The following is a 27,212-nucleotide window of genomic DNA, read 5'->3' on the forward strand; positions in this document are numbered from 1 at the left end:
GGTCCACGGGCGATCGGCCAGCCACTCGGAGCCGCCTCGTGCACCGCAGAAGGCCCCCTGGGGACCGTGTCAGAGGGGCGCGGAGGACGATCGAGCAGTTCTAGAATCGCTGAAGTGGTTAGGCGGCGCTAACCGGATCGGGGCGGTTGACATCGAAAGAGATGTCATGGCTCATGCTGCTCAAAACCACCAAATCTCCCCCCAGCTCTTCCATCCCGCTCAACCTGCCTGGCCCTCGCTCTTGAGGTGCATCTCCTCCCTCTTTCTTTCGCCGCCTCCTGTCTCTCGCCCCTCGCCGATCGCCATCCATTCCTCACCCACCGCACACTCACCTCGAACCATTTGGTTTTCCTCCTGTCCCCCCCCCCCCCGGTCCATCCATCCATCCATCCATCCATCCATCCCTCCACACCCACCCTCGTCTTCTAAGCCGCCGCCGCTCTCGCCGCGGCTGGTCGGTCCACCTTGATCCCTTTTCAACACCCAACCACCCCCATCTCCCTGGCCTTCTGCGACCCCGAACCCGACCCGCGAATTTTCACCTGTCTGCCCCCTTCTTCCCCCCGATCGCTCCTTTCTTATGGCTCCCCGTCGACACAACATCGGTGCTAGCCGCCGCCGGAGAAGAGACGAGGGCGAAGATGAGGGCTCGCTGGATGGAGAACTTGAGGAAGACTCCCTGAGCGAAGGATCCGTCATCAGTCACCAAGACGACGAGGATGCAGATGGAGAAGGCAGTGATGACAGCGGCGATGAGCACTCTGTCTCCCAGGCAGCAGACCACCATTTGCGGGCGCCGCAACCCAACGGCCGTATGCCCGCAGTACCCCAGAAACCCGGACGACGCCATTCCGCCTCGCCTGGGAAACGCCACACGGCCACCGCGATGTCAGACACGGAGGCTATGATGAACGGGATGAAGCTGTCCGACGAAGCGACCGAGGTGGCCGAAATCCATTTCGATGATATGAAGGGAGAGCTTGGCTCGCAGACGGGGAGGACACCGTCGGCGCCTCCGACAGAACCGAAACGAGAGTCTATTGCGGAAAAGAAGCGCCGGGATCATGAGCAGTATGCGAAGGAAAAGGACGAGAACCCGGCTTTTGTGCCCACCCGGGGTAGCTTCTTCCTCCACGATAAACGTTCCACCGAAACCGTCACGAACGGGTACAAGGCTTTCACCAAGCCGAAGTCGCGGCCATACGGTCTCATTGTGGATGGCAATGTACGCAAGTATGTTTGGACACCAGCGTGGCTTCCCTCTCCTGATTCTTTGTCCGCGACCTACGGCTAACGCATTGTAGAAACCAGATCAAACCGGATGCTAGTGAAGGACAGTGGACACACGATCTGCATGATACCGTTGCTGGAGATGAACCAGCGGCCCCGAACCCCCCATCGGTGCCTACAACTCTCTCGCATTACCCTCCCAAGCCTGTTCCCACAGCTCCTAGATCGTTGCCGCCCAACAGGTCCTTCTCGAGCACCACGTTGATCGGGAATGTGCCTGTTGTGGTCTTCTTGCCGGGCATGGCGCAACCCATCTCATACTCTGCGGTTTCCAAAAAGCAACACACTCGTTTACCCCATCATCGACCTCCTCTACGTCGCGATAAACCTGTCCGAATCTCGCTCCCAGGGCAACCTGCACGATACATCTTCCCCGCGACAGATCGATCCTTCATATTCATACCGCGAGCGCTTCGGCCTAACCAGCAAGCGTTTCGTGGGCGTCGGGGCGGATTCTTCGGGGGCGGACGACGGCCCAGTATCTATGCAAGTTCGACTTACACCCCCAGTGTCAGTATCAGCAGACGGTCGTCGTTTGGCAAGCCGCCATCCCAAGAAGGATACCATTCCCCGGCCGGCTCGGTCATCTCGAGGCAAACCATTGTCGGCGCGGATAATGGCAAACCCATCGTCCGCCTCCCTCCTTCTAGACCCCCTGTAGGGGTACCACCCGCACCGACTGGCCCTCCGTCAGCGGTGCCGCTTCTCCCTCCGCAACCTCAGCCCCCCATGTATCGGGAGAGCCGTCCGGCGCTCATACACATCCATCAGCCCCGCCCCCAGAAAACGGTGTCGGTTGCGGATATTGAAACCCCGGCCAGCTTCCCCTTCAACCCCCCACAGCCGCAACAGGAGCAGCCGTTCCACCACCAGGTCCCGATGCCTGGCAGCGGGCCTATCTATGCCCCGGACGCTCCTGGCCACCCGTCGGCGACGCCGCTGTCCCACATTCCCGAGCGTGCGATCCATGCTCAACCGTTCCAGCCATACGGATTCCAACAGCCGCAGACATTCTATCCTCCTTCCTATCCCCCCACTGCTGTATACTATCCTGTCTCGACGTCGGACTATCCCCAGTACAATGGCGCGGTAGGACCTGGCACATCGGTGGCCCCGTTCCCTCCTGGGCAGCAAGCCCCGTATATGATGCCCGGTGCGCATACCTCGGCTGAGCAAGCGTCCCAGCAGAACACCGTTGCACACGAAGCGGGGGGCACGGTGTATTTCTACGATAGCACCCAGATGTATCAGAACTCCTCCTATGGAGTGCCGAATGCCCCCGGGCCCGGAGGGGTCGTGGGCATGGGCGGCATGATCACCCCCCCTGGCACAACATACTACTATGGGCCCCCGCAAGCCGGGGTCTACTACGCCACTCAGTGAAACGAGCATTATGGATAATACGTCGCCTTTTCTCGCCTGCGTCTTTCCATTTCCCGTGAATTTTGAAAACCTCCGATTCTTCTGTCATGTTCATTTTGATAATCTGCCTCCTTCTTTCCCCAGCTCTTGTGCCTTAGCTTTTTCCAACCTGCCTGTGTTTTCTTATATTTTATTTCCCTCTTCCTCTTGATCCCTTCTCTGTTCTTCTTCTTCTTCTTCTTCTTTTTTTCCCCATCTTTGTTCTTTTTTGACTCCTGCAGTCCCCCTACTTCGTCCATTTTTCTCCCATATTCTGCTGTTTGCGTTGCCCACTCACGGCCACACTGCTTGTTGACCAAAATATGACGACCTCTCTTTTCATCATAGCCGGTGCCTTGCCTTTCATTTCGAGGTCCCGGGCCGCCGGGCCTGGTCCTCTTCCCGTTCCGCCTCTGATTGTGGTTAGATAAGGATTCTATGCATTACTAGCGATTGTCTACGTTACCGTTCTATTTTTACGCGCCTCCCTTTCGCTGCTTGCTTTTTCTTTTTCTTTTTCTTTTTTTCTTTCACTTTTTTTTTCTTCTTCCTTTTCTTTTTCTTTCCCCCCCCGACTCCGGCTTGGCTGTCATGGCCACCAGTTGTCCGTTTCTCGAGCCTGCCCGGCGATCCGCGATGTACGAGCAGCACCACCTTGTTCGATACACTCGTATGATGTTTGAATGGCAATGGTCGAGAGCCGGGCCGGGGGTGGAAGGGGGGGGGGCTTGTTACTGGGATATAATGAGTTGACGTCTCAGCCGCGACCCGGCTTCTGTTCGTAATGCGGTGCTCTCCGGTGATGTGCGATGTTTGTGTGGATGTGTGTGTGTGTGTGTATGTGTTTCACTGCCCGTTTTGAGATTCTTGCTGTTGAGGGCCGAAGAAGGGGTGGGCGTGGGGCGGTGGCGCGGCACCCAGTCTACAAAAGCAATAAAACATCATCCAAAAAAAAAAGTAGTTGACGTGCGCAGGCTGTTTCTTTTCGATGTACGGAGTAATGCCGGCAAGTATTATTTAGTGGTAAGTAGCACTAGTTACGGCTTAAGGCGGAGGTGTTGCGTGACGTCAGTTCCAACGTCAGTGCCGCGGCTTACCCACGGCTACTTACCTGGATAGTGTCGAGGGTGTCGAGGGTGTCGAAGATGTAGAGTTGTGCAGCGTCGAGGAGGGCCATGGTCTCCGTCCAGAGCCGTCACGAGGAGCCGAAGGGCAGCAGTAAGCACCCTGATCAGCCAACAGAAGAATCTCGGGGGTACTTGCAGGAAAGGGAATTGAGGGGAAAGGCGGATCATGTATCTAAGTACTGGGGACTCAGGGCTGTTGCAGTGATGAACTCATCCCGTCCGAGACCAGGGTTCCAGGGTTTAGGCACCTAACTCACTCACTTACGTAGCGGACAGGCCCTCATCATCCTGCAGAAGTTTCTCCACTCTGTATGAAAGAGGGAAGGGAAGGGAAGGAAAGAAAAGGAGGGCGGCTTAGAAAGAAGGACTTGGGGGATACGGGGGACGCCACGGTCACCGCCGGGGAAAGCGAAGTAGCTGCGGTGTATCTCGTGCTAGCAATTAGGGGGATCGGGGCATCCGGCGGGCGACGAGGCGGGCAGCTTCGCAGTGCCGGCCGGGCTGACTGGGCCAACTGGGCCAATGGCCGCCCCCCCAAGACCTGCTTCACCGCCTCGGCCGGATGCAGCAGCGCAGCCAGTGCAAGCAGCTGACCTCCAGGCAGCCCTTCTTTAATCTCCTCATCCTCTCTCTTGCCTTCTCCCTCTTCCTCTCCTTTCCTCTCCTCATCCATCCATCCATCCATCATCCTTCCCTCCATCTCCTCTTTTTGTATTACCCGTCTGACATCCCCCCTCTCCCCCCCTTCACCCCCCACCCTCCACACACACGCGTATTTATCCCCTCTCTCCTTTCTATCATCATCATAATCATCCTCCTCATCAAACTTTCTAATTCTCCGTCATCAAATTCTCCTTTCTAATCATCAACACCATCCTCGTCATCCCTCTATTACTCACCCTGTCGTCGAGCTACACACCGCTCGGTACTAGCGTGCCTTTTCCTTATCTCTCGTCGGGCCGTGCTCAAAAAACCACGCCAGGACAGACAAGCACTCAACTCACTCCCTGCACACCATGGCTACTCCATCTCCTCCTGCGCCTCCCGTGGGCCCAAGTACCATGATCACCGTCAAGGTGCTGTACAATGAAAATACTCGCCGGTTCAAGCTGCCGCTGAGAGAGCTGGGAGCTCGCACTCTACCCCAGAATGTATGTCCGTCCCCACTCGAGCTCCGACCGGAGCTACGGGCCCTCCCAGGCTCCCCCCATCAAAAAGACCCCCCTTCCCCCGCACGTGCTTGTCTTCTCGCCCTTTGGAGGGTTTGGACTTTCTATATCTTTGCACAAGAATGCTAGAGTCCAAATCACCGAGACAGCATCAACATAGGGAGAAAGGGGAAAAAAAAAAAAAAAAAAAAAAACTGCTGCTGCTGCTGCTGCAGAAAACTCCCCATCTGCATGACCGTTACTGACATTTTCACTGCCAACAGCTCCGCCAACTCCTGGGTGTTCCCGACGATGTTAACGTCATCTTCGAACGCTATTCCGACAGCGCCGGGAGCTACATTCGCCTGGATGGCAGTAATCCCGCCGTCTACAAACAGCTCTACCGTGCTGCCAAGGCCAAGCTGAAGCTGCGCATTAAGGCCACCACTGTCGAGGATCCTGCCGCCTCCCACTCATCCCTGTCCGCGGATCTCCCCGAACAGCAGAACGCGTCAAGGTACAGTTACCTCGAAACTGTCTTGGGTGCTCCTCTCCCTGAGGCTCAGGTTGAAAGTGTTCCCCTTAGTGCTTCCGGCTCGGCCTCTGCCCTGCCTGAGAACCCCATCGACTCTATTCCCGCGGTATCCCAGTCCACAGAATGGTCGGCCCCCGACAACACTGCTCAACCTCAGTACCGTGATTTCGTCTTGAACCAGGACAGCCTGGACATGCCCGTCGTCTCGCACACCTCGCCCAACGGGATCTTCTGCATCGATTGCAACCACTGTGGCCGGTCCATCGCCAACGAACACTACCACTGCGGCATCTGTGATGAAGGCGATTACGACCTGTGTCTTATGTGTGTCGACTCGGGCGTGTCTTGCCTCAACGAGGAGCACTGGTTGATCAAACGTATTGTCCGAAATGGTCTGGTTGCCAACAGCATCACCGAAACAATTGCACCTCGGAAGACTCGCGAGCAGCCACAGGAGGTGCCTGAGGTGCCTAAGGAGGTTCCCGAAGTGCCTATGGAGGCGTCCGAGGAGGTGCCCGAGGAGAAGGTCGAGCAGCTCGAGGAGTCCGTTCCGCAGTTGGTCTCAGAGATCACTCCTGAGCCTGTTTCGTCTGCTCCAGAGCCCTCTGAAAGCACACAGGAGCGTATCTGCAATGACTGTCTTAAGGGTACGTTGAACTACCTCTCTCGCACCGGGGTTCTCTTCTAACTCATTTGGCAGAACTCGACGAGACTAAGATGGTTTCTTGCGTGGACTGCGACGACTATGACCTCTGTATTACATGCCTCCTGAAGAACACGCACGGCCACCATCCAGCCCACACCTTCTCGTTGATTCACGACCGTGCCTTCTGCTTGAAGAGCCTGGTGGAATCCCGCTGCAAGCCTGGACGCCATCATCACCATGCTGCCATCTGTGATGGATGTGAGAAGGTTAGTTCTGTGCCCTTCTTCCTTCGTGTCCTCCGTGCTAATATGACCCTAGCGTATCATTGGCGTCCGGCACAAATGCCTGACTTGCCCAGACTGGGACTACTGCTCAGAATGTGCTCTCATGGCGCCCCAGATCCATCCTGGTCATCGGTTTGCCCCTCTCTACGACTCGATCGCCGAGCCTTTGCAAAGCTATGAGTTGCACTTCGGAATCTACTGTGACGGGCCGCTGTGTAGAAACAAGCCGTGCCAGAGCTTCATCACCGGGGTTCGTTACAAGTGTTCCGTGTGCGACGATGTCGACTTCTGCGCGAAGTGCGAGGTCCACCCGATGAACACCCACAACCATACCCACCCCTTGGTCATGCTCAAGACGCCTGTACGCAACGTTTCTGTCAGCACCGTCAATGAGGACCGTGGTGGATCTACATGCACACTTGGCGACCGTACCCAGAGATCGGCCTCCACCCAAGCCACCGCTCCTGCTGAGCCGGAGAGCGTGGTTCAGGAAGCGCCTGAGCCTGAGACAAAGACGGTCGAAGACCTCCAGCCCGTGGAGCAGCCTGTCTCTGTTGCAGAGCAGCCGCAGGCCGAGGCTGAATCATCCGATCCCGCTTCTGACTACCAGGCCTTCTTCATCCGTGATACTGTTGCGGATACCACCACCATGCCCCCTAATCATGTCTTCCAGCAGACGTGGACTCTGTTCAACCCCGGTCCGCTCGCCTGGCCCGCTGGCACTGATGTCCGGTTCGTCGGGGGCGATTCGATGTTCAACCTGGACACCAATCACCCGCTGAGCCTGGATTCCATATCAGCTGCCATGGAGAGCAACAAGCTTCCCGAGCCTCTGGAACCGGGCCACAGCGCCGAGTTCACGGTGACTCTCAAGACCCCAGGCCGACAGGGCACCGCCATCTCCTACTGGCGCCTGAAGCTCCCCAACGGCATGCCTTTCGGTCACCGTCTGTGGTGCGACGTTCAGATTCGCGATGAAGTCCCACCTCCCGCCGAGGTTGCGACCGTGCCGGAGACCGAGCAGCCCGCCGAGGCCCCTGAAGAGAAGGAGGCGGAGGCGGTGGGCAGTCAAATGATCTTCCCCAAGTTGGAGAAGGAGTCCCCGGCCTCGAGCACTCACGAGGCCGCGGCCACTGCTCCGGTCGCTCCCTCGGTGTCGACCCGCTCGGAGCAGGAGATCTTTGACGATATGGAGAGCTTGACCCTGGGCGACGAGGAGACCGACATTGGAGGCTGGACCGACGAGGAGTACGATATTCTGGACGCCAGCGACCATGAGTATCTGGAGGCGAAGCGGCATTAACCGACGGGTTGGCTCCACGGTGGCCATGAATTACGGACCTTTTGGGGCTTGGCCTTGGACTTGGGATTACGGCGTTTCGTTAGGCAAGGATGATGAAATACTCTGCACTTGCTCTTTGCATCTTGTTTTATTTACCCCCGCCCGAGATCGACTGGGGAAGACTGCCTGCCTAGTGCGTGAGGGCCGGTCGCCCAGCTGGCAAAAGTTATCGTCACCAACCTGTACCAGGCCCGAATCTGGGGACTATCTGCTGTAACTCTGCTCTAGGCTTCTGAAGTTGTATTTTCTCTCTTTTTCTTTCTTTCCCGGACGACAGCGCCACGCTGTAGATAGCCGAGGGAATATCATGATCGTGTAGTATGTTCTCGTGCTGATCGACCGCCGTACTTGTCTCCTCCTTCCCCGCATCTCTTGCCCATATTATTAATCATGATGATCCCAAATATCCTCTCTCTCTTTCTCCCTTCTCCTTCCCTTTCCCTTTCGATCCCAGCTAGACCAGCACCGGTAGATCACCATGGGAGGCCACTACATCAACCTATCCATCATCGCCATCCTGGTATCCACCCTCTATGGGCCGATATCTCACGAACTCACCGTCCTGGGCGTCTTCCGGACCGCGTCCAGTGCCGTGAACAGCCACGGCCAGGACCGGCGTCCCATCCACGCCGTCGAGGATACCCTCCACTGCGAGGACCTGCATTACTACCCGCCCGCAGACCAGATCTTCACGGCCTGCGAGGATTCCGCCCTCTCGCGCTTCAAGTGGTTTCCGCCGCTGGCGAATTTCGACGGTGAGGCGGATACCACGGGGTCGATTCATGTTATTGATCCACGGGTAAGTAGCTGAATATGAGATCCGACGGGGTGGGTAGAAAGAGAGATGGAGGGCGAAGGGGGCTAACTGCGATTCTCCATGAATGCGATCCGAGTAGACACTGATCTCGTCGCGTCTGGCCTTCGAGAACTTCTCCGGTCCGTTTGTCACGCATGGCATCGATCTCATCCCCGATCCGGAACGGGAGGATGCCGTGTATATCTTCGCGGTGAATCACTTGGGGAACCCGGAGTATCCTATCCGTGCTTCTCGCCGTCGTCAGGAAGAAGAAGAAGAAGAAAAAACATATCGGAGACACGAGACCGGAAACGTCCCGCGAGCTCGCTCGCAGATCGAGCTCTTCCACCATGTCCTGCAATCCGGCAACGCGAGACACGTCCGCTCCATCCGCCATCCGCTGATCACCACCCCGAACGACATCTACGCGGCCTCTCCGCGTTCATTCTACGTCACCAACGACCACCACAGCCGCGAAGGCTACAAGCGCATGGCGGAGGACCTGCTCCCCGTCGCGAAATGGTCCAATGTCATCCACGTCCAGCTGGACCGGCTGCCGGGCATCTCGGCCGAGGGCGGCGTCGATGCGGTCGTCGCCGCAGACGGACTCCGGAATCCCAATGGCCTGGGACACGGCCAGTCGGAGGACGAGGTCCTCCTCACCAGCGCCATCGGGGGCATCCTGTACCGCGCCCGTCCCAACCCGCTCAACCGCACCGTCACCGTCCTGGACCACTTCGCCTTCGACAGCACCATCGATAACCCCAGCTACTATCGCGATCCGTATCGGACGTCCGACGATGACGCGAGCGGGTATATCCTGGGCGGGTTGCTGCGCGCTGTTGATGTCGCGCAGACGCATAACCAACCGCACGCTAAAGAGGGGGTCATGGTGTGGCATCTTCGTCGCTCGCCAACAGCAACAACCAGGGATGCTGATAGGGATAGTGACAGTGGGTGGGAGAAACGCCTCATCTTCGAAGACGACGGCACGCACATCCGCACCGCCAGTACGGCCCTCTTACTCCCCATCCAGTCGGAGGAGTCATCGAAATCGACATCGGAGAAGAAGGCCCGCTTGTTCGTCACCGGCTTTGTCTCGGAGGCCGTCATCGCCGTCGAGGTCTCCCTGTAGGGCTGAGTCGGATGTCCCGATGGCGATAGTAATCAATATACAGTACCTCATGAACCTATCACTCTATCATCGGTCGATATTAATTAATTAACGGTTAGCGGGGCGCATCTGCCATGTACTATGCATGTGCCATGTATGTCATCTGGATTAGGAAAGTAATTACGCGTTGATGTCTGGGCCCCGCTATCTGTACTTTGTACTTTGTACAAGTGTTATTGCGTAGACAGGCATCCGCCTAACTAACACTGCTTTATATATTGATCCATCGGATCAGGTTCTCTCGGGGGGGGGGGGGGGAGACGAGTGGGCCAAGGTGATTTTGGTTGTCGTGACTGTGGGTGTAAGTACATGTCAGTCGGTCCGTTTAAAAAAAGAGAGGAAAGTGGAACAGAAAAGGCCTCGAAGACTGTCTTGATTCATTTTGACGGAGATATATGCAGAGCCCTATACATCTCTCAGTTTGAGATGGAATGAACATGACGGTCATCGACACCTTGGCTTTCGATCTTTTTCTCCCTCCCTCCCTCCCCTCCTTTCCTTCCTGCAATCCAAAAAGGACGCCACGATCATACTATAATATCCACGTCAGGCTCAACAATCAACCCTCTGACTCGAGTCCTACTTCGGGAACCATCTCTCCCCTCATCGCAGAGATCAATTCGATCCTGCCTCACTCACCCCCTCCTCCTTGGCACTGTCCCGATGTCTGAACAACACCCACAGCAGCACCGTGGCACCCCCCATCAGCCCAGTCATAATGGCATACATCGTAACCAGCTTGGGGTCTACCGTGAGCGGCGTAAACGCCAGCGCCAGGCAGCTTCCAATGCCCGCCATCGCGAGCCAGATCGCCTGGACCAGGGTCTTCATACTGTCGGGCGCCCGACTGTAGGCGTACTCCGTTCCCGTGGTCATACAGAAGACCTCGGCCACTGCGCCCGTGAAATAGGTGGGAATCTGCAGGAAGGCCGAGATTTGGTTTGGGACGGTGCGGTCGTGGGCTGCAGGACATGCTAGAGGGTAGTCATAGCAGGGTCCAACACTGTAGATGAGCTTCTGAACCACGGTGGTATAGACCATCGACCCCGTCAGCACGAGAAACCCGACCGCCATGCGCGCAATGGGAGCGAACCGCATGCGGTGTCGGGTCAGAAACGGATACAGTCCCTTCTGGATGATCGGGGCGACGACGACGCCCGAGAATGCCCCGGCGATCTTCATCATGTCGTTGGGGATCCCGTACGTTTTCATCTGCCCGGCCTGGGAGATCAGGTTGTTGAATGTCTGGTTGAAGCAGAGCCAGTGAATTGGGAATAGCAGCCTGCGTGGAGATGAGTCGGAATGTTGCAAGGAAGAGCCCGTGGGTTTATCTATTCACTCACAGAACACGACAGGTGTGAAGACTTTGCTGGATATCTTCGATGAACGAGTCATTCCAGGGCACTTGTCGGCCGTGCTGTGCCAGCTGTACCTCCGGCTGTGCGGCTTCCATCTTGAAGCCGCCCGCAATGCCATATTGCAGGGCAGCAGCCACCTGGGGCATAATGTTGGCGGGGGGTGATGTTCGAACTACACACTTGGTCAAATTTCGATCCACGCAGGCCGTCGAGGGTTCGACTAACCAAAGTGGGATCTTCCCAGAAGGAGCGGAGTCAGCGCCAGCCACATCATGCAGCACGGAATCAGGTAGGCCAGCCAAAAGCCGACATATCTTTCGAGAAGTGGCGTGCAATCTGCGATAAAACAAGCAACGTTCACAGCCCTGTGTTGTCATGTCAGCCTCGGTCGTATCCAGCAAAGAGGGCTACTGACCAGTAGTACGCATTGTAGATATACGTGATGGTCAATTCACGGCTGGTGACGACCCTTTCTCCTGTCTTCCGGGTCCGGACTCGGAACTCGGTTTCGACGTACTGGTCGGCTGGAGAGAGAGAGATCAGTATAATGACTGCGAAGCGGAAGAAGCCCACAACATACCAATGAAGGGAACCACGGCGGTCTTGAATGCTCCGGAACCCACCCCCATAAGAGCGCAGGCGGCGACCATTCCACCCAGAGCAGCCCCTCCGTGGATGGCGGCTGGCATCGACGTTGCGAACAAGATTGTCGCCCCAAGGGCCTCGATGCTATTGCCCCGTCAGCCAGGTAAGCAACACAGGGGAAAGGGACAGCAGAAGGAGTAAATGAGAGCACTGTACATAGCAGAGTACAGCATCGTCTTGTAGCGGCCAAGCCAGCTATCAGTGACAATGGCAGCCGGAATGGGGACTAAATACGAGGCAATCGTCAACGCATTGATGACATCAGACGCAGTCGCTTCTCCGAGACCCAAGGCACCGGGAACTTCGCCGCCAGGGGCATTTTGCAGGTAGTTCTCTGGAGAAAGATCAGTCTATGAATCCTTTCCAGGTATCACGGGGGAATGGAGAGAAGAGGCACGTACGCAGAGGAGCCGTCGCCCCGTACCACACAAAGCGCTCGAAGATACCTGCGAGACACGCGATCCAGAGTCGGACGGGGATCTCGTCGACCACATGGAGAAGATCGCGGACTTCGTCTTCGGTAGCGATTCGACCGTCGTCCGAGTCGGTCTGGATCGAAGACACGTCGGGATGAACGGAGAGCTGTTTCTTAGAAGGCAAGGCAGATTGTTGGTCTGCATCCACCGAAGAAAACAAGATACCGATATTAGTATCGTTGGCTGTGGGGGAATTAGGAGAAGCCAACACCAACCGTGAGGGTAAGCTGGGCTCTGCGGTAATCGCAGAGCCGTGCGCATCAGTCACTGGAATCGGCATTCTGTTGTCTGTGTTCGAGGACTGATATCGTTGGGTGTGACTTGATACCTCTCATTCATCAATGGGGAAGATCTGTCAACGGACGAAGCGACCTAAGGCTGGCGGGGGTCAGGCTGGGATTAAATAGATTCCGGGGCTTATCACTAGGGCTTACGTGGATTCCAGCAGGCGATTGGACTGCCAGCGCGAGGCCTGATTGATCCCCATCATGAGATAACGGATGAATCCTGCCTGACAGGATGGGGCTGGCGTGGAGGGATGAAGGCTGGATGGGAAACGGGATGGAGACGGAATGGAGGAAAAGAAGCGTAGTTGGTTACATAGTTAGTTAAGGAGGGGACTGACTAAACGGGGTACATAAAAAGTATCTGGATGACGCCGTCGCCTTAGTGCCTAGATGCCTGAGCATCCTCCAGGCATCAAATTACCCCATTTGGAGTGATGTTCTTCCCCGACATTTCGCCTTCGCCTTCGCCTCCGACATCTTTCCTCCCTCCTCTCTCCTCTTCCCATCCCATCAGCAATTGAAATCCTCTCTCTCTCCCCCCCCAATAAACCCCCTCTTTTCTACCCATTGGCGCCATGCCGTCCGCTCTCTGCCCTCACCGGGCCCTCCTCCGTCCACCCCCTCCCACCTTCGCCATCGTCGCATCTCTCCTCGTCCATCGCCCTCACCCTCACCACCACAACTTTCGCCTCTCCCTCTCTCACGCATATTCCTCCCACTCCTCGAAATCACACACCCGCCCCTCCTCCTCGACGCAACCCTCTACTACCTCCTCCACCTCCACAACCTCGACCTCCTCGCTCGCCCACGACATCAATCCGCCCCCGAGCACCCGTCCAGCGGACCTCAACCTCCCCGCGACCCTCCCCAAAGACGCGCCCCCAGCCTCCAAACTAAAACGCTACATCGCCGTCGGCCGCGCCTACCTGACCTTCTACAAGACGGGCCTAAAAAACGTCTACCACAACTACCGCGCCGCGCTCCCCCTCCGCCGCTCGCTAGGGCTACCGGTCTACCTCCCCAGCTCCCCGCCGCCCGCAGCCCGCCATGCCGCGGCGTTTCGCAAGTCGCTCCTCTCCTCCGACCTCAGTCGCTCGCAGTTCCAGCTGCTCCGACGCTCCGCCTACGATGTCCGACGCATGATCCCCTTCGCGCTGATCCTGATCGTCTGCGGCGAGATGACTCCGCTGGCTGTCCTGGCGCTAGGCAATGCCGTCACCCCCTTGACTTGTCGCGTGCCGCGCCAGTTGGAGAAGGAACGCATCAAGCGGTCTGTCCGTAAGCGCGATGCTCTGGTGCCAGTGGGCTCCGTCACGGCGCCCACGGTCGGGTCGGACGCTGAGATGAGCGCCTTGCGTCGGATGGCCGATCCGGAGTGGATCCGCGACGCGGACGATCACGCCGTGCTGCGTGCTTGCGCGGCCCTGGGCCTGGCCAAGACTCATACGCGCCCAACCTGGTGGGTGGGCCTCATCTACCGCCCCCGGTTGAACCGGTATGCGGAGTATCTGGATCTGGATGATGGGTTGATTCGCTCCTGCGGCGGCGTCTCCAGGATGGAGGCGTCCGAGGTGCGTATGGCTGTGGAGGAACGCGGTCGGGTCGGGGTCGGTCTGACGGGGGGGGAAGACGGCTGGGAGGTGGAGCGCGAAGAGAGGCGCTGGTTGGAGAAATGGCTGGCCGCGCGAGAGAGAAAATAGATAGAGATAGAGTAGGCGGGGAGGTTACGACTGGCCTGCTCCGGCCGACGTGATATGATGGATGATTCCAATGGGGGTCGGGACACGGCAGTGTGTCCCCTGTATAGTATTATTAGAGCTTGCTACTCCCGGATAGAGAGGCGCGGGCATATGTATGTATGTAGACAGACAGTATGGATCATTTCGACTCGTCACCTCGCTTGCGACGGTAGCTGCAGGCCCATCCCCATGCCTGCCTGCCTGCCTGCCTGCCTGCCTGCCGAAGGAGGCCTCATCATCCTCGCCGGCCGTTCTAGTATACACTGTACAGGTCAACTCCGGTTCACATCACTCCCGCGGCCCGGACCCCTGCGCCCGCATGAATGGGATGCATATTCATCCGTTCCATCGTGAGACTCATCATTCTAACCCCCTGCCCACCACCATTTCGCCATCCAAAACAAGTAAGCAATGCAATTCCCAGAAGGGGGGGGGAGACAAATGTCATCATATGAGGGCTCAAAATACGCGATCAATTAGGGGGAGGGAAATGGCTATCCAAGAAAAAAGAAACCCGGGAAAACAGGGGGAAAGGAGACCATCAGGCACCAGCGGCCCGCGCGGCCGTTTGGGCGGCATTTCGGACTTGCTTGGCCCATCGCAAACCACAACTGTTGCACAGGTCCCGGTTGCCGCTGGGCCCTCGGCGCCATTCCGGCGTGCTCTTCGCTCGGCACATCACGCAGCTCTTTTCCACCATGATGGTGCTCTGCTTCCGCTTGCGCTTCTTCTTCCGGGTGAGCAGTCGCTGTACCTCGTCCGACAAGCTGCGGTTCTGCTTTTCCGTCTCCCGCAGCTCGAGCTGCCAGCTGGAGCCGCGCGTCGGGGCCAATTCCGTGAAAAGGCTGTTGCCGCGTAGCAAGATCACATCCTGGTTCCCGGCCGGCAGCTGGCTGGGTCCGATCATGCTGGAGACATCTCGACTTGCGGAAGGAGCCGCTGCGGCGTCGGCGGGTTCCTCGGGACTGCTTGAAGCTTTGTGGAAGTGCAGCTGCGCGACCAGGAAAGAAGGCCGCTCCCCTTCTTTGCTATCCCCCGGTATTAACGTCGTCTGCACTGGTATCATATGGCCCTTTTTGTGTCGAATCTTGTGCGTGAACGAAACTTCCTTGCCAAAACGAGCCGTCTTCAGCGCCTCCAGCGCCTGAGGTCGCGTATCGGCTCCCATCAGATCTTGTATGCTCTTTCCGACCAACTCGTCCGACACACGGCCCAAGACCGGTCGAGATTTTGAGGAGATGAACAAAATGATCCCCGACATCGAGAGTTTCGCCCAGACATCATTTTCCGCCAGCAACCCGCGCCCAATGATCGCGGCTTGATCCAGACTGTACACTGAACGTGTTCTCCCAACCAAGACCATGTGTTGCCGTCCCCGGTCCGTGATGTGCCATGACCCATGACTCTCAAACCAAACATATCCACTGTGTTTCTTTCGGATTCGATACACCACGCTGACCGGCTGGGTGGAGATGCAGGCACGTAGATCGCGGATGACGGGGCCGATGTCACTGGGGTGGCAGACGGTCGACAACCCCTTCCCTACTAGTTCAACCGGTTCGTACTCCAACACCCGCCGACAAGATGGGGAAAGATAAAGAAATTCGCCTTCGAAAGACACAACATGGATGACATCGTCCATGTTCTCCACAAGGATACGGTCAAGGTAGCGTCGGCATGTGGGCTCCGGGCCCACCAAGCTCTCGAGGACGGTAGACACTTGTTCGTGCGCAAAGAAGGTGACCAGATCCGGGTTGGAACGGTAGACGTCAGGATCCGGGACCATATAATTAGGCAGCTGGCTGCGTTGGTAATTAATCATGTAGGTTCCATCTGCACGAATTGTGGTCAGAAACATCAGGACAACACCTCTCGACAGAGAAGGGGCCATACTCGGATTTCTCCTGGTCACAGCATCGGGCTTCTCGACCAGATCGACCTGGAACCCCACGTAGAACCGATAGTCATTACCGCCCCAGCGGATGGGAAGCATGGTGATCAGATTGACGAAGGGCTGTCCGCCTTTCCGATAATTAATGATGCTGGCCTGTATTTCCGTTCTCTCTTCTATCGTCGATCGCAGGCGAAAGGCGGTGTTGTCGTCGACAAACTTCCGCTGCATGCCCTTCTGGACCAGGCCATCGGGCCCTTGAAGGAAGCGACAGTTCTGTCCCACAATTTCGTCATTGGTGTAGCCCGTAAGTCGTTCGAAGGCGTCGGAGACATAGACGATGGGGTGGTCCTCTTGAAGGATGTCACAGAGCACAAAGGCGCATGACAGATCGACCGCGCCGATGTTTATCTTCGGATCCGGCCGAGACACAACTTGAGCCTACACAGAGGGGTCAGCCACGAGCACCTGGACGTGGAGGTCGCTCCACCCTCGTCGACGGTTATGGGAATGGAAGCGGCCGACCAGCGATCAACTTACCAGAACCCCCATAATGTCAAAGCCACTATTCGAATAGATACTGGCATACGGAGCCTCTTCTTTGGGCTCCACTTTAGCTTGGGGTGGGAACGAAGCTTTTGAACGGAATAATCCACATCAGCCTTCCGGACAGTTTCAATTTGGATAGGAGGAAGACCCACGCTTCGCCGGCGACGGCCTCTTCGGCTGAATGAATCGATGGGGCACGGGCGGGTTTGCCGGTTGGGTATATGGTTGGAACTCTTGGGGTTGGCTCTGTGGCTGGCTCTGTGGTGCCGGTTGATCTCGAGACGGTCCGGGTATATGCGAAGCAAAGTCCCCCGTTGGTTGGGATACGGGGACGGCGGGCTGCGCATGGGGAGTCATCCCTCGGATGGTTTGCTGACCCCAGAAGTTGTTTGTCACCGTCTCCTGAGCCTGTGCGACCGAGTAAGCTACATTGGGGTCCAGGGGGATGGTCTGCGAGTAGTGAACATGCTGGGGGCCCGGATGCTGTTCCAGACTCGGGTCCAGCGGTCCCGCGGAGGACCCAAAGGCGGCGGCGTCATACGGGAAGGGGGTCCCCCGGTCCAAGCCTAACGGGATGGCATGTGCGGAGGTGGATAACGGGTCGTAGGCGTGCATGGGATGGGCGATGCTGGCGGGATGTGGAGGCGCATGGTGACCATGATGGGCATGGTGGGCATGGTGGGTATGGTGGACATGCTGACCATGATGGGCTGGGGGCTGCATGGCATATCCATCGGGGTGAGATGGGAGGAGAGCACCGGACGCACCGCCGACCAGCAGATCTTGGCCGTGGGACGGGTAGGGAAAGGTGCCGGGATGGAGGTGCTCGGAACCGGGATAGGCCATCAATTGGGAAGGAGGAGGATGGGCATTGGAGTACTGCGATGCGGGGGGTCCCATCTGACGGTCCGGCACAGGGTAGTGTGCCTGATAGAAGGCATCGTCGAAGCCTTCCATCGCGTGGTTGACCACCCGACGATTCAGCACCGATCGATTGGAGATGAGGCGGCAGGCCAATAAGGAAGAAGCATCGAGGCCGCGGGGGAGCGTATGCGGTGTGCCAGCCAAGCAAACGAGAGGGACAAACAAACAAACAAACGGGGGAGGGATCCGATGCACTGTTGGTTGGTTGGTTCGAGCTCGGCGTCAATGCGAGCAAGCACTGACGAGAGATGGATGGGGGATGGGGGATGGGGGATGGGATAGGAAATGGATAGGCAAGGTAAGGTGGGTGTGGACGGGCGCTGGAGGGTGGGAACTGAGAAAGAGGGAAGGGAGGGGAAACGGAGAACAGAGCGAGAAGTTTGAAACTTGATTCAACTAGTCGGGGGTTGCCTTAAACCATGCCGGGCTTAATATAAGTTATAAGAGTGGCCCGGTGGGAGGAGGAGGTGGAGGTGGAAGGTGGAGAGGTACTTTTTTTTTTTTTTTGGCTTTGGTTTTTCTTAGGGAGGGGAGAGAGAGAGAGAGAGAGAGAGAGACGGAGACGGAGGCGGAGAGAAGAAGGCTTCACAGTTAGAGATCACTAGATAGATATCTAGTTTAAGTAAAAACCCCCCTCCTCTCGAAAGTCGAGCGAGTTATTATCTATCATCAATGGAGAAGTCGGCGCACTAGTCCAGGGGCAGCCGGAGCAGAAGGGGCAAAAGAAAATGGATGGATGATGATGATGCAGCGACGAGGCAAAAGACCGAGGATGGGAAAGGAAGTGACAAGTGACAGGAAGTTGACGCTCTTCAGGTTCTGGGCCGAGGAGGCAAGGACTGCGCCGCTCCTGATTGGTCCGTCACTGTGCAGGAGGGCGGGGCCGGCGGGGCGGGCCAATCACGGGCGGATCGCCAGATGATTCCGGGCTGATGTGTCAACCAGGCTCAGTGTGATCTATTCGATGTGAGATGAGATGTTGCAATGTTGCAACATGGAGTACTTTGTAGGTTATTGTTATTACATACTCCTACTATCTGGGTAGACACAATCAATCTAGGTATAATACCCTGGTCGGGTTCGGTGCCAGAGATCCGCCGTGTCGCCTGGCCGGGCTGAATCCGAACCACAACAAAGTACGGAGTTCGTTACACGGCAGGTACCTGAGGCCCTGAGGGACCAGGCCCTCGGGGGAGGTACCGACAATGTACGGACTTATATGGGGGTATGTACTTCGTACATGGAAGAATCTCTCCGCCCATCCCATGGGTCGGTGACGGCCGTCAACCACCACCGCAACCACCGCAACAACACCAAACAAACACCAACACCTGCCTTTTATATACTCCGGACTTACTTTCGCACTTCCTATTATTGGGTGGAATTGATCGATCCACCATGACGGCCACCTTCTGGTCCTTATCAATCAGCCCAAATGAGATCGCCCCCCCCAATCACCGCATTTGCCCCCAGGGGCCACCCTTCGCTCCCGTCAGTGTTTGAGATTGCTGGGCCTTGGATTCCCTCCTAAAATCCCCCTTACTCCCATTTGATGATGGTCGCAACACTGCAAATGAGCGCATTCCTTCCCATTTCCCTTGGGAGATTGGGGCCCAATCCCTCGGTTTTCCCTTGTACCTTTTGTGTGGCCACCCTGTCTCTTCCTCCCCCTTGAGTGCTGCGTGCCCCCTCGGGTCAAGGGAAACATTCAGGGTTCCCCTACACAGGACCCTCGCTCATTCACTCTCTGACTCGCCCAGCATCCCAGCTTTGTTTGGTTCCTTCTCATTTTTTAATTATATCATATCCCCCCTGACGCTTGTTACACGGGCCACACACACATCCCAGTCGATTCTTGAGTCCATACGCGCTCTCTTTCGCTCACTACAATACACGCCTCCTCGGCTGGTCGCGCGCGCGTACATCCCCCGTGCCGCCCCTCCGGCGCGACACGCAATGGCGGATTCACCGGAAAAGGTCTCCATCACAATATGCGGGGATGGTGGATGCGGTATGTTGTGCAACCTCCTACTTCTCATCGAGGCCACCATTGTTCTATCGTCATTCCGGCGAGCAGAATGTGGGGCTACGCGTGGGTGGGCGCTGATGGTCGGTGGTTTCCATAGGAAAATCCTCCATCACCCTGCGGCTGGTACGCAGTCAATGGATCCATGAGTAAGTCGCTGATCGGCGCCGGAGAATACGTGGGGAAGAATGTCCAGATCCCATGCTAACCGGGCGCAACGTGGCAGATATGATCCTACAATCGGTACTCCCTCCCAGAGCCCCTGCCCTCAACAACCTCGGAACGCCCCAACCCGCTAACTTTTGGGGTGCCCCCGTGGCACGCCTGCAGAGGATTCGTATTCAGTAACGCGCGTGGTCGATGGCTCCCCCTACTTCCTGTCCATCACCGATACCGCCGGTCAGGAGGAGTATCGCGGACTGTGGGCGGCTTCCAATCTAAAATCGGACGCCTTTCTGCTCGTCTACGACATCACCAGCCAGTCCAGTCTGGGCGCCTTGGACTATTTCATGGACATGATCGAGATGGAGACCGAACAGCGCGCGGAGGACAACGATCGGCTGAGAAAGGAGTTGGGGGCGAGTGCCGAGGGCCTGGATGTCGGAATGCCACCACCGGTCAAGATTGTGGCCGGGAACAAGTGCGATCTGAAGAACAGCCGGGTCATCGGGGCGCGCGAAGGCCTGGAATATGCCCGAAAGCATGGTTGTGGGTTTATGGAGACCAGCGCCAGGGAAATGGTCAATATTGAAGAAACTTTTGCCCGTAAGACCCCTCTCCACTGACACGCGCAGAACCGCCGGAATCTGACTCTCCCATAGTCCTGGTCCGTCGGGTGGTCGAAGCCCGCCGAGTACACTATCAAAGGAGTCCTCCGACAGCGGCTCCTGCTCAGGTCGGAGGATCGTCCTCAGCTGCGACAGCTCCTGTTGAAGCGGATGTCAGCAAGGAACCCACAGGAACGCCATCGAAGCGCTCGTCACAACGTCAGAGTGGTTTACGCGGGCTCTTCAAGGGAGGGAAACAGGGCCGTCAGAGTCCAGACCAGTCAGACAAGCTTAAACCAGACACGCCACTTTCAGGGCATGAGAAGCGACCGGAGCCTGCAACGCCCAAAATATGGAAGCGTCTGTGGTGTTGCTAAGTCACCGGCTCTGCCCATTGCGCTTTCCCACCCCTGTTAATATCGGCACTTCACATATACCCCCCTTTGTATACTTACCACACCTAACCCACGTCTGCATAAACCTGGTTGCCAGTTATTACATTGACGATATGCTCCGTCTCCCGGGTTCTTGCCCTGCTAGTACCTTCTGTTCATTTCACATGTGCATGGGGAGAAATGTCGAACGCTCTAAGGAGGTTGAAGAGGTTGCGGAGGGGTCCCGTGACGAGGAGAGGGCGATTGTCCCGGCAATGTTGTCCATCGGTAATGATAATGAGGTCATCGGCAAGCTCAATCCTTCCCTTGCGGAGCGAACGTGATTACAGCGAGACACGCTGTGCCTAATAGTATCTTATCAGCACCCTCTGGACGCCCAGCCCAGGCGCATCCTTTACGGGCCAGATGGCATCCCGACGGGAGTTGATGCTGAAAGCATCCACCGTCGTGGTAATGGTGGTGGTGGGGTCATGTCCGGTAGAAGGACGCGGGATGACGCGATGCTGGCGCTGCAGGCGCTGCAGGACGACGGTCTAGGCCTGTTAGGCAAAACACGTCCCTACGATCTGTTATCGGTTTCAGCTCCCGGGGATGGTAAATGGCCGGATAGCTCTGGGTCTATTGCTATTGATTTCTTTCCGAAGCCACGCCCACGCCCACGCCCTGGCAAGGTTCTTGATGGCATGGCCGCCTCAGCAAATAAGCAACCAGCGGCCCATTGATGCAGGAGGGGGGAGGAGGAGAGTCCATAGAACGGGGCATGGATCAACATGCGCCGATAGATAGTCTAGTTCCAAGGTCGTTGATCGCTGCAAACCTAATCTTCCACTGGAGCCCAACGCCACGGCGCCAGCATGAAGTCAATCCCCAAGCCATTGGCGACTGACTCCCAGCCAGTTCGGGAGGGGGGAGGGGACTTCAAGAACGTGCAATGGACGGGGGATCGCACCATGGGGACCGCGACAAGGGCTGTCATGTCAAGTGAGAGAGAGAGAGAGAGAGAGAGAGAGAGAGACGAGCCAGGGGCACGGCCAAATCATGCCGGCGGCCGGGCAGTGGCATGGTCGTGTACAACGTCAACGTCATGGACTCCAGCGGCACCGAGTCCCGGTTTAGCCTTGCATGGAACGAGGGGTGCAGCGAACGTTCTCTCGCATGTATCGAATCGTTGCTGGTGAAGCGATAGCCAGCGATGGGCTGGCCCAATCATTATTGGACCGGCTCGACCTCGAGATTTCCCTGCTTCATCCCTCACCAAAGTGGCAAGGACAATCCGAACAATCCAGCCGGATTGCCGTTTAAGCTTCCCAGAAGAACGACACCAACGGCCACGGCTCGTGACAGATCAACAGGGCCGGGTGAAACTAGTTGAGGTTCGCGATAGTGCCGTTGGCATTAGGAAAGAAAGCCCTTCTGCGATCGCTGATTCGACCCCCGAACGATGATGATGATGATCATGGTCATGGTCATAATAATAAATAATAATATGACCCGGTCATGTAATGTTCAGAAAGCATCTATCTATCGATTATCATCATCATCTCCATTCTATCCCTCGACCCTTCGCGGAATCGCTCGACATTGTGAAAGTCCCGCCCGTTCGGCATGGGTTTGCCGATGCGACGATGAGAAAGGGAAGGGAAAAGTGGGCACCAAACAAACCCAAGCTCTGGCTCTGGTGTTGTGCCGTAATGCCGGGCTATGCAGACGGGAAATGTCATAGTGCATGCGGGAATTATTCCGTGTTTTGGAACGGTTTTGATATCCCAAGAATATCTTGTCTCCTAACCTCGTTTAAAAACAACGGTAGGGTTGGGTTGAAGATTTTTTTTTTTTTCCCTACTAGTAGTGATAGCAGTAATAATAGTTCAGTCAATCCCTACGGCGTATTTGGGCTTTGCTTCCTTCCTGGTGAGGACCACGTATGCTCCCCTCCCCTCCTCCAAAGGTCTTTTCCACCACTTATCACCTACTATAGTACTAGTAGTGGTAACCGTGTCTAGCCACCGACCTAGGTACCTTACTAAGTAGGTAGATGATTGATAACTACCTCGTACTAGGTAGGTATCTTATTCTTTACCAGATAGATAATACCACTACCTACTTGGCTGGAGACTGGAGACTGGAGACTGGAGATACGGATACAAAGTATCTACTACGGGGACCCTCAATCGGAATCGGATATACGGCTCGAGATGAGCGGATTCCATGCCGACTCCACAGAAGGTTATTGAGTCAGAAGAAAGACACGAGAAAGAAAGTAAAAAAAAAAAAAAAAAAAAAAAAAAAAAAAAAAAGGGCACGCGAGAGGGGAAGGGTTGTTTAATGTTTAGTAAGGGTAAAAGTGTAACTAACTAAGGGGAGGGGGGAAGAAGAGCCGAGAACAGGAAAGATGGATGGATGGGTCGAAAAGCGAAAAGGATTTAAACGAGACGAGACGAGACGAGATGAGACAAGACAAGACAAGACGGATCAGGTAATCCAGGCTGGATGGGGAAATTTGGGCAAACCCCGTGCCGGAGACAAAGCAGGAATTTGGCACCTCCGAGGTCCGAGTCTAGCAGTCGCAGCCCGCAGAAGAACTCCGGCGCCGATTCAGGCAGTCAGCACAAGGCAGAGCACAAGACTTCCGTTATCCGTCCACTCGAGAGGAGAGGAGGGGGGGGGGGTTCCAGGTAAAGTATCTTACTAAGGTATTAGGTACTATACTTACCTGACGGTCATGACGTAGGTATGGTTACATTGTATGGAAAGTCTATGGGTGTACACCTGTAGGTATACCACCCTACCTACTTACTACCTTACCACTTACCTCCTAGAAGGACTCTACTGTAGGTAAAGCAGGATGTATCTACCCAAGACTGGGAACTCTTGATTCCCTGGTAATCTACTGCAAACCCCGAGCCAGGAGGGTTTCGTCACTCACCGAACGTTTTCCCGCCGTTTTTCCGCTGTGGTCCCCAGGCACCAGCAGAAAGAGCGAGGAACGAGGACGAGCAGACGAGAGCAACCTCGACTGTTCGAGGAGCATACAGTAAGTACGGATACGGGGAGGAAGGAAGCCCCACCGGGTACTGTACTGGAAACCGGTAACCGGTAGTAACCTAACGTGACCAGACAGACGTAATTAAGTAAGTTCCGATGGGATGACGGGCCCGATCCGTCCTGACTGCGTCAAATAAACCCATCCCAAGGAAGGGTAAGACGGCGTCCATGATGATGATGATGATGATTTAGATTTATTAGATTTATTATTATTATTATTACTATTACTATTATTATTTTATTTTTACGATTTCCATTTTTTCTGTCTATTATTATTTAATCAAATCGCAGGGACTAGACTCGACTAATCCGAATAAATAATAATCATCATCCTGACTTTACGTCGTCCACTCCATCATTCTAGTTAAAAAGCTTCGGCCCTCCTCCATCTCTCCCTCTGACTTGACTCACTTGCTACTGTCGGGACCACTGCAACCCTAGTAGTCTCCAGTCCCTGGGTCTCTTACATATTGCTCCCTCGACTGCCTCGATCAGGGTCTCGCATTGGTTCTGGGTCCCCGAACTCTACCTTCTTTGCCTTTTACCGTCCCGGCCTCGTTTATATCATCGACCAACCTTACGTATTGTCGATCCCGGACCATTGCAACACCGCATTCGAAAACCCGAATAGCTCTGGGAAAAGTGAGGGACAGAAGGAAAGAGAAAAAAAAAAGCAAAAGAAAAAAAAGGGAAAAGAACCAAAAAAGCAAAAGGCAGCTAGTAACCTACCTACCTAACCAAGCCAACCATTGAGACGGAGAGAGGGTCGCATTCATTAATCATCCGAATTCGTCTCCTCTCAATTACTTGCTCTGTTTCTCTCTGACCAGGAGCTCCCGTTCTTCGCCTTCTCTCTGCTCTCTTAACATATCACCATCGCCACATCCGGCACCATGACGGCACGCCAATCATCACCTACATCAGACCACTCCCATTCGGACGGCAATGTCCGCAAGAGGGTATGCAAGGCATGCGATCGGTGTAGACTGAAGAAATCCAAGGTAAGCCCAGCCCTGGCGCAAGCATCAGCCCGGCCTGATGCACTGACCCGGTGCAGTGTGACGGATCCAACCCATGTGGCCGGTGTAGGACGGACAACGCCATCTGTGTCTTTGGCGAGAGGAAGAAGGCTCACGACAAAGTGTACCCCAAGGGGTGAGCTTACACCTTGGCGCCGATTATCTGCTGCGTTTCACTGTCCGGGATCCATGGCTAACGCGGCTTTCCGCTGTGCTACAGATACGTTGAGATGCTCGAGCAACAACAAACATGGCTCGTCTACGGGCTGCAGGAGCTGTATCGTCGCGCCATGGAAGGGGAAGGCTGGCCAGGCGAGCCGTTGAAATGCGAAGCCAGCGGCCACCCGCTCACGCACGACCTCCTCACCCGGTTAGGAGCGCTGGACCAAGCCAAGGGCGAGCACTTCGAAGAGAACCCCGAGGCGATGCAGCAGGAACTGTGGAGGCAGAACGCCGGCCATATGCAGCGCCAGGAATCGTCCGACGGCAGCTCCGAAAGCGCCCAGTCGCCCATCATCGCCTCTCGCTTCCCCGACCCGTTTGCGCGCCAGATCCCGAACACGCCGTCTAACTTCAGCACGCCGTCTCGCGCGCCAGGGCCCGCCATCAAATCCGAGCCCCAGATGGCCCCGACAAACCCCGCCTTCGTGGCGCCCATGTCCATGCACGGCGTGGTGAACCCGCTTGCCCTGCAGGCCCCGCAACAATGGCCCGGCAACAACTTCGGCTCGTTCGAGGACATGGACCTAATAGGCGCCTCCGAATATACGAATCTGTCCTTCGATGACCAGGTCCCGTCGCCCATGTTCAACCGCCAGATCCCCATGAGCTGCATGCTGTCCTCGTCGGCGTACATGGACACGAAGGGGGATTACGAGGATATCAACCAGTTCCTCAACGCGAACCCGCCGGAAATTGCATCGACGTGAGCGGTTCGATCCCTTCGAGTCGCCGCCATTATGCTTCTCTTCCTTTGTCGGATGTTCCTTGCATACGCTGTACGACGTCACACATGTATATTCTGCATGTTCGGCTGAAACTTCTACCATAACCATAGTTCTTTTCTCGGCATTAATATGGGATTGATGCCCCTCCCCCTCCTCGGACAGCTTCCCCCCAAGGGTAGCTGACAGGCTGTATAGTGTTGGGTTTCTTTGTGGGTGACCGGTATCACAATCGTTTGCGGGGAGGTTGGTCTGGCTTTTTTTTTGGATTTTGATTCAATGGCGAAGGCGCCATTGGGGTTTTGGGAGTTGGATTGGAGTTTCTACAAAACATGGGACGGGCTTCTCACGGGCGAGAAAGGGTGTTTTATTTTTTTTTTTTTTTTGTTTTTTTCTTATTCTCTTCTTCTACTATTTCTATTTTGATAATCTACGTGAATCCTCTCCTCTTGGAGGGTATATCGGACGGATGGATGCGTTGTGGTGGTGGTGGTGGGAAATTCTAAATGATGTAGATTACTATATTATAACAGTCTGGGACGGCCGAGCGACGGCCGAGGCAGGGCCGGCGAAGCGGAGGTCGGAGGCCGACCGCCGCGGCCAGGAACGAGCGAGGAGGACGTCATGGCGTGACTAATCCTGCGGTGGAGGACGTCATGAAGGCTTAAAGGCCGGGGTCAGCTTGGCTTATCTCCGGCGGCATCTTTGGCTTTGCTTGTCTGCTTTGCTGGGCCACTCACGAGCTCCCCGATGGGGATACGAGGCAGATCCTGACACGTCGAGTCAACCCTACTCCCGTCCAAGGCAAGAAAGAGATGAGATGGGATGGGATGGGATGGGGGGAAAGGCCAGACAGACAGGGAGGCTGTTGTCTTAAGTCGCCTGTCTCGGTGGTCGGCGACTAGATACTCGCGAGCATTTCCAGGCTTGGGTTGGTTCTATCCCCGTGGAAGAAACGAAGAGGGTCCTCACTTGTCTCCACCCTTCGATACGACGGAGCCAGTCCACCTTGGGGTTTTTTTTTTTTTTTTTTTTTTTCCTTTCTTTTCTTTCCATCCCAGCCCACAGAGCTCTCTCTCTCTCTCTCTCTCTCTCTCTCTCTCTCTCTCTTTTTGTCGGTGGGTTTTTTTGACACCTTCCGTTTCCTTTGACTTGAATGGAGGGAGGGATCCGTCACGCACAGGCAGGCCGGCCGAAATGCCGACCTCCCGACGGCGCGGTCGGTGCCTTGGAGGCATCCGAGGGTTTGAATCCATCGGATGGGCCTGAAACCTTGATTCGATTCTTTCCCCTCCGGATTACGGAGCAATCTGAGTGTGACTGAAGTATATGTCTTATGGAGTATTTATTGTCCACGTGCGGTTTCATTCTTTTTTTTTTTTTTTTTTTTTTTTCTGTCTCCCT

The 27,212-nt window shown here is 55.9% G+C and overlaps 12 protein-coding genes across 12 annotated transcripts; 10 read left to right on the forward strand and 2 right to left on the reverse strand.

Moving 5' to 3' along the window:
* The first annotated feature begins 489 nt into the window (after nucleotides 1-489).
* Nucleotides 490-2,978, forward strand: BO70DRAFT_168685 (uncharacterized protein). The gene is made up of 2 exons (XM_025538345.1): nucleotides 490-1,233; nucleotides 1,305-2,978. The coding sequence occupies exons 1-2, from the start codon at nucleotides 581-583 to the stop codon at nucleotides 2,671-2,673; spliced, it is 2,022 nt and encodes a 673-aa protein (XP_025395055.1). The 5' UTR covers nucleotides 490-580; the 3' UTR covers nucleotides 2,674-2,978.
* Nucleotides 2,979-4,314: 1,336 nt separating this feature from the next.
* BO70DRAFT_168734 (uncharacterized protein) lies at nucleotides 4,315-4,826 on the forward strand. The gene has a single exon (XM_025538346.1). The coding sequence runs from the start codon at nucleotides 4,381-4,383 to the stop codon at nucleotides 4,678-4,680; it is 300 nt and encodes a 99-aa protein (XP_025395056.1). The 5' UTR covers nucleotides 4,315-4,380; the 3' UTR covers nucleotides 4,681-4,826.
* On the forward strand, nucleotides 4,635-7,993 carry BO70DRAFT_168810 (ZZ type zinc finger domain protein). Its single transcript, XM_025538347.1, has 5 exons — nucleotides 4,635-4,969; nucleotides 5,251-5,483; nucleotides 5,553-6,148; nucleotides 6,202-6,413; nucleotides 6,466-7,993. Exons 1-5 carry the CDS (start codon nucleotides 4,835-4,837, stop codon nucleotides 7,732-7,734), a joined length of 2,445 nt encoding a protein of 814 aa, XP_025395057.1. The 5' UTR covers nucleotides 4,635-4,834; the 3' UTR covers nucleotides 7,735-7,993.
* A 258-nt stretch (nucleotides 7,994-8,251) lies between these two features.
* BO70DRAFT_301013 (serum paraoxonase/arylesterase family protein) lies at nucleotides 8,252-9,704 on the forward strand (the record flags this gene model as incomplete). The annotated part of the gene is made up of 3 exons (XM_025539693.1): nucleotides 8,252-8,572; nucleotides 8,670-8,803; nucleotides 8,867-9,704. 3 exons carry the CDS (start codon nucleotides 8,252-8,254, stop codon nucleotides 9,702-9,704), a joined length of 1,293 nt encoding a protein of 430 aa, XP_025395058.1.
* Nucleotides 9,705-9,992: 288 nt separating this feature from the next.
* Nucleotides 9,993-12,800, reverse strand: BO70DRAFT_323715 (uncharacterized protein). Its single transcript, XM_025540597.1, has 9 exons — nucleotides 12,657-12,800; nucleotides 12,438-12,600; nucleotides 12,148-12,360; nucleotides 11,903-12,080; nucleotides 11,682-11,830; nucleotides 11,517-11,625; nucleotides 11,327-11,466; nucleotides 11,087-11,273; nucleotides 9,993-11,025 (listed from the first exon to the last, which is right to left on the reverse strand). Exons 2-9 carry the CDS (start codon nucleotides 12,481-12,483, stop codon nucleotides 10,359-10,361), a joined length of 1,689 nt encoding a protein of 562 aa, XP_025395059.1. The 5' UTR covers nucleotides 12,484-12,600; nucleotides 12,657-12,800; the 3' UTR covers nucleotides 9,993-10,358.
* Nucleotides 12,801-13,010: 210 nt separating this feature from the next.
* BO70DRAFT_366291 (uncharacterized protein) lies at nucleotides 13,011-14,397 on the forward strand. Its single transcript, XM_025544295.1, has one exon. The coding sequence runs from the start codon at nucleotides 13,085-13,087 to the stop codon at nucleotides 14,207-14,209; it is 1,125 nt and encodes a 374-aa protein (XP_025395060.1). The 5' UTR covers nucleotides 13,011-13,084; the 3' UTR covers nucleotides 14,210-14,397.
* On the reverse strand, nucleotides 14,298-18,042 carry lreA (GATA transcription factor LreA). Its single transcript, XM_025544296.1, has 4 exons — nucleotides 16,841-18,042; nucleotides 16,680-16,774; nucleotides 16,142-16,580; nucleotides 14,298-16,081 (listed from the first exon to the last, which is right to left on the reverse strand). The coding sequence occupies exons 1-4, from the start codon at nucleotides 17,643-17,645 to the stop codon at nucleotides 14,790-14,792; spliced, it is 2,631 nt and encodes an 876-aa protein (XP_025395061.1). The 5' UTR covers nucleotides 17,646-18,042; the 3' UTR covers nucleotides 14,298-14,789.
* A 1,526-nt stretch (nucleotides 18,043-19,568) lies between these two features.
* On the forward strand, nucleotides 19,569-20,782 carry BO70DRAFT_301167 (putative RAS small monomeric GTPase; the record flags this gene model as incomplete). The annotated part of the gene is made up of 5 exons (XM_025539697.1): nucleotides 19,569-19,623; nucleotides 19,739-19,787; nucleotides 19,865-19,881; nucleotides 19,969-20,403; nucleotides 20,460-20,782. The coding sequence occupies 5 exons, from the start codon at nucleotides 19,569-19,571 to the stop codon at nucleotides 20,780-20,782; spliced, it is 879 nt and encodes a 292-aa protein (XP_025395062.1).
* Nucleotides 20,783-20,881: 99 nt separating this feature from the next.
* Nucleotides 20,882-21,722, forward strand: BO70DRAFT_168918 (uncharacterized protein). Its single transcript, XM_025538349.1, has 2 exons — nucleotides 20,882-21,088; nucleotides 21,163-21,722. Exons 1-2 carry the CDS (start codon nucleotides 20,981-20,983, stop codon nucleotides 21,520-21,522), a joined length of 468 nt encoding a protein of 155 aa, XP_025395063.1. The 5' UTR covers nucleotides 20,882-20,980; the 3' UTR covers nucleotides 21,523-21,722.
* A 418-nt stretch (nucleotides 21,723-22,140) lies between these two features.
* Nucleotides 22,141-22,850, forward strand: BO70DRAFT_168836 (uncharacterized protein). The gene has a single exon (XM_025538348.1). The coding sequence runs from the start codon at nucleotides 22,303-22,305 to the stop codon at nucleotides 22,801-22,803; it is 501 nt and encodes a 166-aa protein (XP_025395064.1). The 5' UTR covers nucleotides 22,141-22,302; the 3' UTR covers nucleotides 22,804-22,850.
* Nucleotides 22,851-24,738: 1,888 nt separating this feature from the next.
* Nucleotides 24,739-26,445, forward strand: BO70DRAFT_356341 (Zn(II)2Cys6 transcription factor domain-containing protein; the record flags this gene model as incomplete). Its single annotated transcript, XM_025541932.1, has 5 exons — nucleotides 24,739-24,846; nucleotides 24,903-25,000; nucleotides 25,085-25,789; nucleotides 25,922-25,986; nucleotides 26,342-26,445. 5 exons carry the CDS (start codon nucleotides 24,739-24,741, stop codon nucleotides 26,443-26,445), a joined length of 1,080 nt encoding a protein of 359 aa, XP_025395065.1.
* Nucleotides 26,302-27,170, forward strand: BO70DRAFT_168963 (uncharacterized protein). The gene has a single exon (XM_025538350.1). It carries the CDS (start codon nucleotides 26,634-26,636, stop codon nucleotides 27,075-27,077), a length of 444 nt encoding a protein of 147 aa, XP_025395066.1. The 5' UTR covers nucleotides 26,302-26,633; the 3' UTR covers nucleotides 27,078-27,170.
* The last annotated feature ends 42 nt before the right edge of the window (nucleotides 27,171-27,212 follow it).

This window comes from Aspergillus heteromorphus, assembly GCF_003184545.1.
Source record: "Aspergillus heteromorphus CBS 117.55 chromosome Unknown BO70scaffold_40, whole genome shotgun sequence".
NCBI classification, from domain to species: Eukaryota; Fungi; Ascomycota; class Eurotiomycetes; order Eurotiales; family Aspergillaceae; genus Aspergillus; species Aspergillus heteromorphus.